This window comes from Hippoglossus stenolepis, chromosome 8, assembly GCF_022539355.2.
Source record: "Hippoglossus stenolepis isolate QCI-W04-F060 chromosome 8, HSTE1.2, whole genome shotgun sequence".
In the NCBI taxonomy this organism is placed as follows: Eukaryota; Metazoa; Chordata; class Actinopteri; order Pleuronectiformes; family Pleuronectidae; genus Hippoglossus; species Hippoglossus stenolepis.
This window is the reverse complement of record NC_061490.1, coordinates 12,014,270-12,027,027: the sequence shown is the minus strand read 5'-3', so window position 1 is coordinate 12,027,027 and position 12,758 is coordinate 12,014,270. Positions and strand designations below refer to the sequence as shown.

The window sequence follows — 12,758 nt, the reverse complement described above, 5'->3', positions numbered from 1 at the left end:
AATATTACTCTTTAACTCTATTACTGTTTTTGTACAATGGACAATAAGACGATGTTTTGTATCTACTCTGCAAAAACAAAGCACATCACACCCACATTCCAATTTTCTCCCCACCCACACTACCATCAATCATCTGCAGTCGATTGCAAGCGCAACAAATGACTACCCTGTAAGGAATGGTCAGATTCATGGTGACTTATAGTTTTCCTCTTCCATTTGCTTTTCACATGATGATACAGGACACCCGGCTTTGCACGAGCCTCCTCTTTCCTCTGCCATTTGTGTTTTTCTTCTCTGCATCACTGGGTTTTGGAAAACGTCTTGACCATTTGGCTCCGTTCACACGTTGCCTCTTTTTCTGGCACCTACGCTTGTGAGAGGATATTTCTCGAGGTCAGTAGGAAATGTTTTTTCTGTGCTTCTGTGCAAACAAATGGTGCTTGAATACTTAAAACTCAAATCTGAGTGCTTTTACCAGCAGCTGACCAAATGTGGAATTATCAAAGGACATTATTATTGAGTCTTTGGGTTTTGCTTTTTTAATCAGGGTTATAACTAAATTACATGTGAGGATGTGAAGTTGTGACTCGAGTGCCAAATGAGGACACAGTAGAAAGGAAAAATTGAATGATAAAGTTAATGAAAGGGCAGAACGTAGGAGGGACATTATTGACCATCAGCAAACATGCTCTTCAGTGAATAAATGTTGTCTTGTGTGTGTCCAAGAGCAAAGAAGGAACATATGATCCCACACCAAAAGAATGACAGTTTCAGCATTGCATTAAAGCCACATCTTTTATTCAGTAGAGAACCTCATAAGATACACCATTTCAGCAACATGGTTCTTGCACATACACGTAGGTCTTATTGATTTTTGGTTGGTCCTCACCATTGTGTCGGTGTTTATTAGTTAATTCAAGGCTTCAGTCAATTCATTCGACTTTGATGAAAACGAACAGTAAAGCTGCAAAATATTCACAATAAACTTATTATTTTAACTCTAATCCTTTTTTAAAGCCTTTTATAGGGGGGAAAAATGGAATTGAAATCAAATTGAACTAAAGTTAAACAAATATGAAAAAACAAACAAACCGAGCAGAAGGCACAAAGAGGCTTTGGCCATGAGTAAATACTGTACAATACGAATTTATCACTGACAAACTAACTTGGACTATAGTCTATGCAAGTATAAATTAATACATATAAATTATGGTAACATCAACATATCATATAAACTTACAGATATCAAAGAAGAGGAAGGTTATTGTCTGTTGGATTGCCAGCATTGCAGTGTCTTAAACCCTTATAGGTATTGTTTATTTCTGAACAACAGATAATTTCTGTACGGCTTGAAGGTCAAAGCATGACACTAATACTGCATTAATGTAGACAATGAATTGCAAGGCACTGAGGATTCAAGTGGCCAACAAAAGTCACATTATCAACAGTTAGTCACTTAGGGTTAGCGATCAGATCGTCCTGATTATTCCAGCCATAGTAAATAGGTAGTTTTCATTTGCATACAGATAGTCTAGGACTAAAAGTCAGTTATAAATCTATTATGACCAAGGCAGTTATATCATGAAAAAAAACTATTAAGTAGCAATGATTTAAAGCATTAAAGATAGATTTGGCATCAGACACGAAGGTAATCAAACTGTTAAAAGACAAACATTTGGGCAGTGAGCTTTAACAACGGAAAATAAACAAACAAAAATGGCCGTTACAGTCCTGTAAGGAAATGCCAATATCGATTTAACATTTCTTATTCAACCTTGAACTCAAAGTCAACAAACTCAGAGCAATCTCTGAAATCAATGTTGTTTTGATAAGGATGTGTTAATGCCAGGTCAAGTCATAGTTTAACCACGTAACCCCTACCTCTCTGTTTGTATCAACAACTCTGTCATCTTGTTAACCAAAATGTCACCTATCCATTCAGAATGTAAGGCCACCAACAGAGCTTCAAGACATTTCCCCAATTTAAATTTGAGGCTGATGTAAAAAAGTGTTCATCTTTAACACATTATAAGCAGTAGGGAGCTGGATAAAATTCCTCAGCCTACACATGGTGCAAATCCCAAATATTTCCACTAAAATATACTTTCTTACATGGTATACACAGGTAAAAAAGTATGTGCTAACAAGAGGAAATACCGCCCTGTTAACTGTGTCCTTATGAAAGCTCTAAAAGACCTAACACGCCTCTGGTTGGCTAGTTGAGGTATAGACTTAGAATTAGGAAACCTGTTTAAAATCTGACATGGTTACATTCAGACTGGCACTGACATCATTACAGAGTGGGAAACTCCCGATGGTGTACACTGCTTATGACGTGCAGGAAGATTATTTGAATAAACTGACTCTATAAACTGTAGAAAACAATAGATGCTGACTCTGTCCCTTTAACGTCAAACCCGTCATTGCAACTGTGCACAGCTGACAGCAAGACAGGAATGTGCTTTGGCTCGTGTCAGACGACACTGGTCACTTCTACGGTTTGTGAATGATAGTGATTAACCTTGGCTCTACCTTAGAAACGCTGTCCCACATTTGCTGCACCAAATATAAAAAACTCCTGAAAATATTTCTATTGTTGGACAGACACAAGGTTGAGGAGCTTTGACCTGCTCAAGGTTAACACTGTATGAGTGGAATGAAAAGACTGAAATTTCTTTGCTTACAGAAATATAATCTCATAATATGCAAACACATTGGAAAAAAGATTACTAAAAATAGTTTTCCAAAAACACAAATAAAGAACATTTATATTTGGCCAGTTGTACAGGTATCAAACATATGTGAGATAACAACAAAAAATACAGTAAGTACCTGCAGAGTAACAAAATCTCTCACTCCAATACTGGGCAGCATATGGAAAAATCATATTCATTCTTCATAGTGACATAAAATCTTCAATTCAGCAAAGCGTACAGAAAATGAAATGTAACAATGCAAGCTGTTAAACTAAGCAAACCTGACCTCAACTAAAGGGCAAAGGGTGTCAACGTTTAAAGATTCTTTGTTATAATAATCCCATATGTTAAGGCTATTTATACATTTACTGCCTCATGTTGTTCCTCTGAGCTTGGACACTCCAGTTACTCTAAATGAGACATTCGATTTGTCAGTAATGCAGAACCAAGTCAAGCCCCACGTGCTTCAGCTTAAAATAATGATTTCAGTTTAAAGGCACAGTGTTATCGATACTTTAAAGTAGATTATTTCCTTAAAATTTAGGCTGTGAATTAAATGTCTAATTCCATCCCTGGGTTGGAATTACAGGAATCTATTTTTAATAGTCCTTTTTGTTCTCTAATGACCTCTTCTTCACAAAAAAACCCCCCTGAACATTAGAGAGAAAAAATGAAATGATGGCAGAGGATAAGAAAGATGAAAGAAATAAAAACATTGATGGAGCACTGTAGAAGAGAAGAGGTGCTTGACTTCAAACTTCAACAAGAGGAATCATCTTCAGCTGTTTATAGATCCATTTTCAGCCCTGATTGGCAGGCGACAGATTACATTTAAAGTCCCTCTTGGTCAGTTCAGGCGTAAAACTCCTTGGTGGGCGCTTGGTGATAGGCTGTTGAGGAAACCTTGGTGTCTCCAAGGGCATAGCTACCTTCATCCTTCTTCTTCATGCGGTAGGCGAGGAGGAGGAGGAGGAAAACTGCACAGAGGAATCCAACCACTCCGCATGCTATCACCGCTGGAGAGGACATAAAGAAAATTCAAAAATCTTTTTAGTTTTTTGTTTGAAATATTTAGAACTTTTTACTTCAAGTTAAATTATTTTAAGACACTTAATTCAAAAAGTAGTCATCACCATCATCATCAATGATGATGAGTTTGTAAAATTCTGTCCTTACCTGTCAAAACGTCTGTCCTCTCCCACACGTTCTCAGACGTCACCTCTTCAGGGGCAGCCAGGTCATTTAATCTGCCTTGCCCATTGGTCCGAACTTCATTGTTATCCTCAACCTTGATCAAAATGTTTTCGGAACCCTCTTGGGAAATGCCCAAGCTAGTATCCAGACTGTTGTCCTCCTCGCCATCTTTGGTTACTATACTGAACTCGGTTGTGGTGATTTCAATGGGAGGCTTGTTGGGGGAGCTGGGGGTGATATGGTCCGTGGAGTAGTCCTCTGTTGGGCCAATACCAGGGCCCTGAGAGAACAAATACTTTTGTTAAAAGCTTGATAAACTGAATAACAATGTAGGGTAAAAAAAAACTTGAAACATCATGTGGTTTAAAATACTTAACAGTTCTCACAATTTAGACCACGAAATGGATCTTCATACACTTTATGTAAATGAGTCCTAGTTTTTAGTTTTACTGTTACACCTTCCAGAAGAAGTTAGAAATAACTTGAACTAAACTCTCACCATCATAAGTCAAAAAGTTTCCAATGGTGTATATTTTTCATGGGCTTTGAGTTAAGCAGATAAATATAAATAAATGTATCAATATCCAAAAAACATTGAAAAATCATTGAAGATGCAGACCCTTTATTATTAGTCATACCATCACTATGGTAAATGGTGGTTTGTTTTGGGCCCCAATCCATAAAGATTTTGTAACTTGGAGATACAGAGTTAAATAAAAGGAAAAGCAACACTCTACCTCCTCAGGGAGTGGTGTCGTTTTCTTTGTGGCTGGGTGAACATGGCCGTCGGCTGCTGTGGTTGGTGGGATGTGAGGAGAGTCTGCTGTTGGCTCCGGCTGCACTGGAACGGCTTCTTCGTAGGCTGTGTCATTAAAGAAGTTGAGGAACTCCACTACATCTGAGGATAGAGGAACCGATTTTGGAGTAAATGCTCTGTTTGAACTCTACCAAGCAGTTCTTTAACATGCAGGAGAAGTGCAACCCGTGAGTTTCATTACTTAAAGGAATTTACCACATTTAAGTGAAGCATACGAGGGTCACACTGAATGTTTTTGAATGAACTGAATGTTGCAACACATCATTCACAGTGGGTGTAGAAGTGAGTCATTCATAATAAAGAGAGACAGTATCTGTGGACGCCCAATAAAAGCTCACCTGGTTCACTTCACATCACCTCAGGACAAACATCTGGCACACAGTGAGGGCTTCTGTGTCTCAACTTACAGACACTTTTACAATAGCAGTGCTCATTTCTGACATGTGTGACTGGGTTGATCGATGGTAGATTAGGAAAAACACCATGAATGGAAAACTGTTGGGCCGCTTGTAAGGAAATTGGAAGACATTGGATTGGAGGGTTCGAGCAGACTAAAAAAGGTTTTAATGTGTTAATTGATAAGTGAACCCCCAATTTACAACTGCATCTTACAACTGAAATTTAAAGTTGGAACAAATATAGTTTAAATCATTAAAAATGTCAAGTAGAATGGCACTCAGTAGAGTGCATACCTCTGCCAACAGTCCCCAAAAATTCATTAGATCCTACTTTTTATTTAGACCAGCACCAAATTGCACAAACTCATAAATATCAGTCCCCCTGAACATGTCTTATTTTTAAACCAAGATTGAATGAATTATTCTCAGAAAGAAATCTATGGAAATGTTGAAAAACGCCCTATCTCGCAATGTTAGACAAAGTGAAATAAAACTACTGCATCCTCCCCCCGATCCGAATGTGCACCAAAAGTTAACGGGTTCTTTCCTGACTTATACCACATCCTTCCACCAACTTCTGTTATAATCTATCGAGTCGTTTTTCGCGTAATCCTGCTAACTAAAAGACAAACAAACGCAGACCAAAAACATAACCTCCTTGGCAGAGGTAAAAAAAACAAAATAATTACAAAACAAGGACATTCGTTAGACTAGTCTCCTTACCATAGTCTCCAGATCCTGAGCCTGAGCCATCATCGTCTCTATCTTCGTCATCTATAGGGAGATCGCCTGATGTTCGGCCCTCTAGGTACATGTCATCTGTCGTGGAAGCAGGTGACTGGGAGGAGACCAAAAGCTGGAGGGAAGGAAAATGACAGAAAAACATTTATTACTCATTTAAATCAAGAAGGAGAGAAATACTAACCAAGAAGAAGGTGCGGGGGAGACATAGATTCACAGAAATCTGTTTCATTCTCGCTCGCAGAATTCCTTCCACTAATTGAAGACATGTGAGCATCTCTACAGTCTTGCAGTAAGACAATACCTCTCACAACCAGTGACCTAAGCTGGCCACATATGCCACAATGAGCATCCACCGGTTTCTGTGATTTTAACCATTGTGTGCATCCCATCCATACTGTCACATGTACAGTAGACAGAGGCTTGTTTCCTGCTCATTTCACATGTTTGTGGCAGTAATTTGTGAAACTTCACAGAGCCAGACAGCGGAGATCTAAGCGTGTGTGAGGAGGATGAGGAGGGGGAGGGATAGAGCAGTCTTCAAAAGACAACACACAGACCAGACAAGTGGACACACACACACACACACACACACACACACACACACACACACACACACACACACACACACACACACACACACACACACACACACACACACACACACACACACACACACACACACACACACACACACACGGAAAGACTGTTTTATATCTTCCCACCAACCCAAGGACTCCACAAAGAGTGTGATGAAAACCAAAACCCTTCATGTCTCTTTGTTGAAAGCCCTGGTCGTATATGAGCAACAAAAAAAAAACGTCAGCCAAAGACATGAGGTACTTGAATAGATGAAGTTATTCATTGGCTTGATGAAATACGACTTTGTCTGAAGTTGAATAAAATGAGCTACAATGACTTCAGACATAAGGTGATATAATGAACAGCTCAGCCAGACATGAAAAACACATGAATCAGGGACAACCAACTGATAATGAGTCTGACAGACAGTGGACTTTACATAGATGTACAGTCTTTTCCTGGGGACTTTCGCTAACCTTAACCACTGACACAAATATAGACTTTTGACCCCTCTAGGACGAGCCGTCTCCAATTGACTTGTTCTTGGTCTGAAATTTGTCCCCAAAGGTAGCATATGATAGAAACGTGCACACACACGTGGATGAATATGGCCCATTGAGGGCTGAAGTATGTCTGGTATGTATACTATGCCTCCACTAACACAGGTGCTGAGAGAGGGAGAAAGGGGGGGGAAACTGGAGAAAGGAAAACGAAGGGGAGAGACAGGGACAGTACTGTATTTTTCTGGTAATAAAACAGGTGCTGAAGACAGAGGAGAAGACGTGAGGAGCTGAACCCTTCTGTCTTGTGCTGCAATATATATTACCACAGAGACGTAAAGGTATAAATACATTCTTAAGGCATCTGTGCTCCCTCTCCAATACAACCTTTCATTAGGCAGTATATCTGATGTGATTAATGGCATGAAGGTCTTTCTGCACGTCATTTCTATTATTACAAATTACATGATTAGACTACAATGAGCCAGGAATCAGATGTTCTACAGATGTGAGATTTGTGTTTTTATTCTGTAACTGCAGACCAAACACTTAACGTATTTTTGGGCTAATTAAACTAAATCAAAACTCAGGACAATCTACATTTCCACAATGGAGCCTGTGATATCTGAAGTTTGAGCTACCTGAGATGTAACAAGAAACACAGAGAGAGAAACATTCTGAGACAAACCAGATGGTCACACCAGTGGCGAAACAGGCCAAACAGAAAATCATCAACATCAATTTTCAAATAGGACGTTGAAGTCTCATCATGGCGAGACTGACTGAAATAGCAGACGGGCTTCTCGCATTCCTACCATCTTCAGGCAGGGGATTACAAAAGCAGATGCTGGGCTTGTCACAACAAAAACACACAGACACACACAGTGACACAACACACAAAACCCAACTGCTACAAATGTGACGTCCATCTACTGTCTTGTATGTAGTGCTGCCTTCCAATGGGATCATGTTTACCATGTTCTCTTGAGGTATTCATGACCTCAGACTTAGGAATTTCCCCAGCTTGCAAGTTGTGACGTGTTTGCTGACGTTTTTAAAAAAGGGAGGAGGAAATGCAAGTACATTTGTCATTCGATGGTATTATATTGTAACGTTATACTTTTAATATGTATAATACATTAGAGGAATGAGTTTATATTAACACTCATCTTTTCCATTACATGTGTAATAGTTTGCCAAATTAATAGCCTCTGTGGCTTCTCTACATAATGTTAATAATAGGTCGATGATTTCCCATAATGTAACCACAATTTCAAATGTGACATTTGAAGATAGCATCTGTTACAATATACATATTTGACTCCCAGTTGGACATCACTGGTCTTGTGTGTCTGGTCTCTTGAATTGGAAGAAAGCACTTCAGCTCAGGTCTGTACTGACTGAATCGTCACCGAAAAGGAAGTACAAACTTAAATGATCGAGACTCTCTAAAAAAAAATCAATGACATCTAACCCGACTGTGACCTCAGGTGTTGTTGAACAGATGGATTCAAACACACACATCCTCAACCATAGACTACACATGTACTTTAACATTAAATCAATCTCATACACAGTGACATCGGGCTAGGCCGTATGGTGGAAATCATTGTCACCATTAATACAGACATATTCCAATATGAATGAATACACAAAATGGCAGATGTACGCAAAGTCACCGGTGAAATAAACATCGTATAATCTTATGTTTAGTATATTTAGTTATTTCCGAGCAGCAGTCCACTCAAACATATTCAGTTTACACAGAAAGAAAACAGCACCATCCCTCAAATTTGATTAACTGGAACAAGAGGAAGGTTTTTTTTGTTTGCTTGATAAATGTCTTAATCAAATGCTTCTATATCAAAATCATCGCGGAATAATTTACTGTTTATTGACTTAATATGAATTAATTGAATCACCTATTTGATTAAACGCCGCTTTTCTCAAACACATGTACAATGTAACAAGTCAAATGAGAAATAAAGGCACAATCAGGCTCTCTGTCCATCCCCAGAGGTTATGACTGAGGGTTTACTGGAAGACTGGACTCAGTCACTCAGGGGTTACACACATCTGGAAAACATAAACATGACCATATAGTGCACAAACACATTCACACTGTATATGACCATCTGGTATCCCGGTGCTCAGTCATAGTGAAGACAGTTTTCTGGAAACCGCAAGGTCACAGCGAGAAAACACTGCAGAAATACAACAGGGAATCTGTAATCAACATATTCTGCTGCACTGACACTTATTAAAGTTAAGTATTTCCCCAATGAGCTAGAAGTCGGCCAGAGAGCAGTCGGGTCAAGAATGAGGTTGTGTAATCGCCAAAAGCACACGGAAGACCTGTCATCACCATTGAGGAAAGCAGCAGGGCCGCACTGCGTTCGAGGGGGTGGATGTCTGACAAAGGCTACGAGTCATACAACGCTCCACCACTTAACATTAAGTTGATCTACTTAGTCTTGTGATGGCAATTACAGCCTGTAAATGCTTCACAAAGGAAGAAATGTGACATTGTACTTCCAAAGTGGGACACAAATAGAAAAGTAAAAGAAAATTATCTATTGTTGACTTTCACACATGAAAACTGAGATGTTTTGACTCTGCTGAACCCAAACTAAAGATCCCAGTCTCCACAGAGTCCCCTGACATTGAATATGTGATAAAACGTTTTTTTTTGCTGGGTTACAAATCTTTTAAGATCTAGTTGTACATGTTTGAAAAAGGTGTGAAAGCCCCTGAAGGCCATGTTGAGATTTCAACACAGACACAACCAGCAAAGTCACAAAAATGCCATAGAAATAGTCTGGATGCTTAAACAGATGTGTTGTTGCTTATATGTTGTGACTGATAGTGTGCTACTGATTAACTGAGAGCACATGAAACTTCATGTTCACCACGTTGTATAGTAATTCATCAAGTGATGTCGGCCCAGCAATTTTGACATTCATGGTTTATCATTGAACCATTTCTTATGTTGGGAAAGTGAACTTTTGGACCCCACTTTATTAATTTGGTCTTCCTGTTGTGTCAGTGTTTGGCTAATGTGCTTTAGATGCAGCATGAAGATAATCATTAACTTACATTCTTCCTCCTGCCTATTCTGGTTGGATTGGAACACTACGTGCGCCTGCCTGGACTGGCCCAGTGGGACTCACTGTGAGTCATCCATCCAGAAAATGACACAACTGCAGGCTCACAAGCTGCCTGCCTGTTTGAACACTCATCTCTCAGATGTGAGCAATATCACCGACTGACTCAACAAGTAGCTCTGCAGCCGCCTCGGCCGCACTCAACAGCGAGGGGCAGTTTCAGTACGTGACGTAAGCCATCACACCCAGCAATTTAAGACCGGAGTCAGTGAATTAGTGGCATAAAGTAAGAAAGAATCAAAGCGTATGTGGATCAGAGAAGGAAAGATATCACATGGCAGCAAGAAAAAAAAGTTGTTTATAGAGGTTGTATATTCAGAGTTTAAAGCTCACAGGGCCTCGAGTGCAAAGAAGTGGCAAACTGTGTTTATTCCACTATAGAGCATGTGTGTGCTTTGTTTTTTCCACAACAAAATATCCAGCGGGACTGTCTCAGGTTTCAGCCCCTCTCCCTTTCACAACACACAGACCATAAATCATAAACACCATGCATCTCCATGGGAGAGGTGTCGGAGCTCCCTGGCTCTCAGTTTGGGGACTTTTACAGTCAATAAATCATGGATATTTTTCACACTTTGTGACAATGTGCAGGGCTCTGTTTTAGCCTGTCATCTCCAGGTGTTTCCAGCTTTACAACACAGAGGAGGAGAGAGGAGAGGAGAGGAGGAGAGGAGAGGAGAGGAGAGGAGAGGAGAGGAGAGGAGAGGAGGGGGAAGAGAGAGGAAGGAAGATCTTTTGGGATTTGTGTCTTTATCATTTGCATCCTTGTGAAATGTTCACCTTTGCAAATCACGACATTTAAAACGTGATGTGGGAGATGAATGCAGATCAGGTCTGGAGGTTCTGGGTCTAAATGTCAGAGTTTGGAGCTGGAGGCTGAACAGACTTTGGCCCTGTGTGAACTTGACACCAACTGGACTGAACTTGGGCTGGAGCCACAGTCTGAGGCTGAGTTATCAGCACAGCCTGGATTTGTCCAACAAATAACACATCTCTTGTGTAAATGTACTGTTGCTTCCTGGAAGATAACAGTTAGCTTTAGCTGGTTTAGCTTTCACTTTCTCACATTTAGAGAAACAAGGTAAACGAAGGTGACAATTACGGAGAATGTCTTAGACAAATAAACATGCCGAACAAACCAGGAAGGTATAAAATTATATATACAAATGTATGTTTCTTTTAAATAAGTATATATTGATTTTAATGGGAACCTGAAACAACTGAAAAGATTGAAACGTCGTCTCTTTTAAACGGTTATTAACGATAAATTAGTGCCAGAGCTCGAACTAATGGAAAAAACACAAATTCAACATTATCGAGTTGAACAGTAGTCAAGTTTGACTTAAAGGCAGTTTGGTCCAATTTGAAAGTTAAAGCTCAATTCACATTAAAAGCCACTCACCTTTTTTTCACTGATAATCCCAGTCGCCAGCGCGACGAGGAACAACAACCACAGATTCCTCATCTTAACTCCCAGTGACGAACGGCAGGCTCGAGGAAAATGTGTGAGGAGTGAGCAGAGGAGTGAAGTGTGTGAAGTGCGAGGTGAGGTGAAGTGGTTCGGCGGAGTCCTCGTCCCGTGTCTCTGCGGTTCTCTCGGTCGGACCTCGGCTCCTCTGGACGCGCTGCGATGTGGATCCTCTGGAAAAGTTGTTTGGACTGGAGGTGCAGCGTGGCTCCGCGGTGACGTCAGCACAACGTGACGTTACGCGCACTGAGGAATGAGAAGCGGAGGAGGAGGAGGAGGAGGAGTGGCCCCAGGGAGGGGGGTAGAGAGAGAGAGAGGGGGGATGGGGGTTCTCAATGGACATCCACACACCCACACATAGTCACATGCTTAGAAGTGTTACATTTTTATCTATCCTTCTATCTATCTATCTATCCTTTTATCTATCTATATCCTTCTATCTATCTATATATCCTTCTATCTATATATCTATCCTTCTATCTATCCTTCTATCTATCTATCTATCCTTTTATCTATCTATCTATCCTTCTATCCTTCTATCTATCTATATATCCTTCTATCTATATATCTATCCTTCTATCTATCTATATATCCTTCTATCTATATATCTATCCTTCTATCTATCCTTCTATCTATCTATCTATCCTTTTATCTATCTATCTATCCTTCTATCCTTCTATCTATCTATCCTTCTATCTATCTATCTATCTATCTATCTATCTATCTATCTATCCTTCTATCTATCTGTCTATCCTTCTATCTATATATCTATCCTTCTATCTATCCTTTTATCTATCTATCTATCCTTCTATCCTTCTATCTATCTATCCTTTTATCTATCTATCTATCTATCCTTCTATCTATCTATCTATCCTTTTATCTATCTATCTATCCTTCTATATATCTATCTATCCTTTTATCTATCTATCTATCCTTCTATCTATCTATCTATCCTTCTATCTATCTATCTATCCTTCTATCCTTCTATCTATCTATCTATCTATCTATCCATCCATCTGTCAATAACACTATATTTATCTGACAGCTTTCATCACTACTTACCTTTCCAATTAAAATGTTACATGAATAGTTTTTTTCTAAAGTCATAAAATACAAAAGATGGTTGGACATGCAGCTTCCAATCGAGGCCCCAAGGGACTGGACGAAGAGAAAGCAGGAACACTAAAAACATGAACAA

General features: G+C 39.6%; 1 protein-coding gene across 1 annotated transcript; it reads right to left on the bottom strand.

Annotated features, from left to right (window-relative positions):
- Positions 1–776: 776 nt before the first annotated feature.
- On the bottom strand, positions 777–11,761 carry LOC118113826 (syndecan-2). The gene is made up of 5 exons (XM_035163851.2): positions 11,495–11,761; positions 5,829–5,961; positions 4,628–4,788; positions 3,873–4,170; positions 777–3,712 (listed from the first exon to the last, which is right to left on the bottom strand). Exons 1-5 carry the CDS (start codon positions 11,555–11,557, stop codon positions 3,549–3,551), a joined length of 819 nt encoding a protein of 272 aa, XP_035019742.1. The 5' UTR covers positions 11,558–11,761; the 3' UTR covers positions 777–3,548.
- Positions 11,762–12,758: the final 997 nt, after the last annotated feature.

What these genes read in the sequence shown, in the direction of transcription:
- LOC118113826 (XM_035163851.2), bottom strand. Translation starts at nt 11,557, where the DNA reads ATGAGGAATCTGTGGTTGTTGTTCCTCGTCGCGCTGGCGACTGGGATT. An exon ending in GGATTATCAGTGAAAAAAAG is followed by an intron (nt 5,962 to 11,494) that starts GTGAGTGGCTTT and finishes CCTTCCCTCCAG; the next exon opens with CTTTTGGTCTCCTCCCAGTC. An exon ending in CTCAGGATCTGGAGACTATG is followed by an intron (nt 4,789 to 5,828) that starts GTAAGGAGACTA and finishes CTCTATCCTCAG; the next exon opens with ATGTAGTGGAGTTCCTCAAC.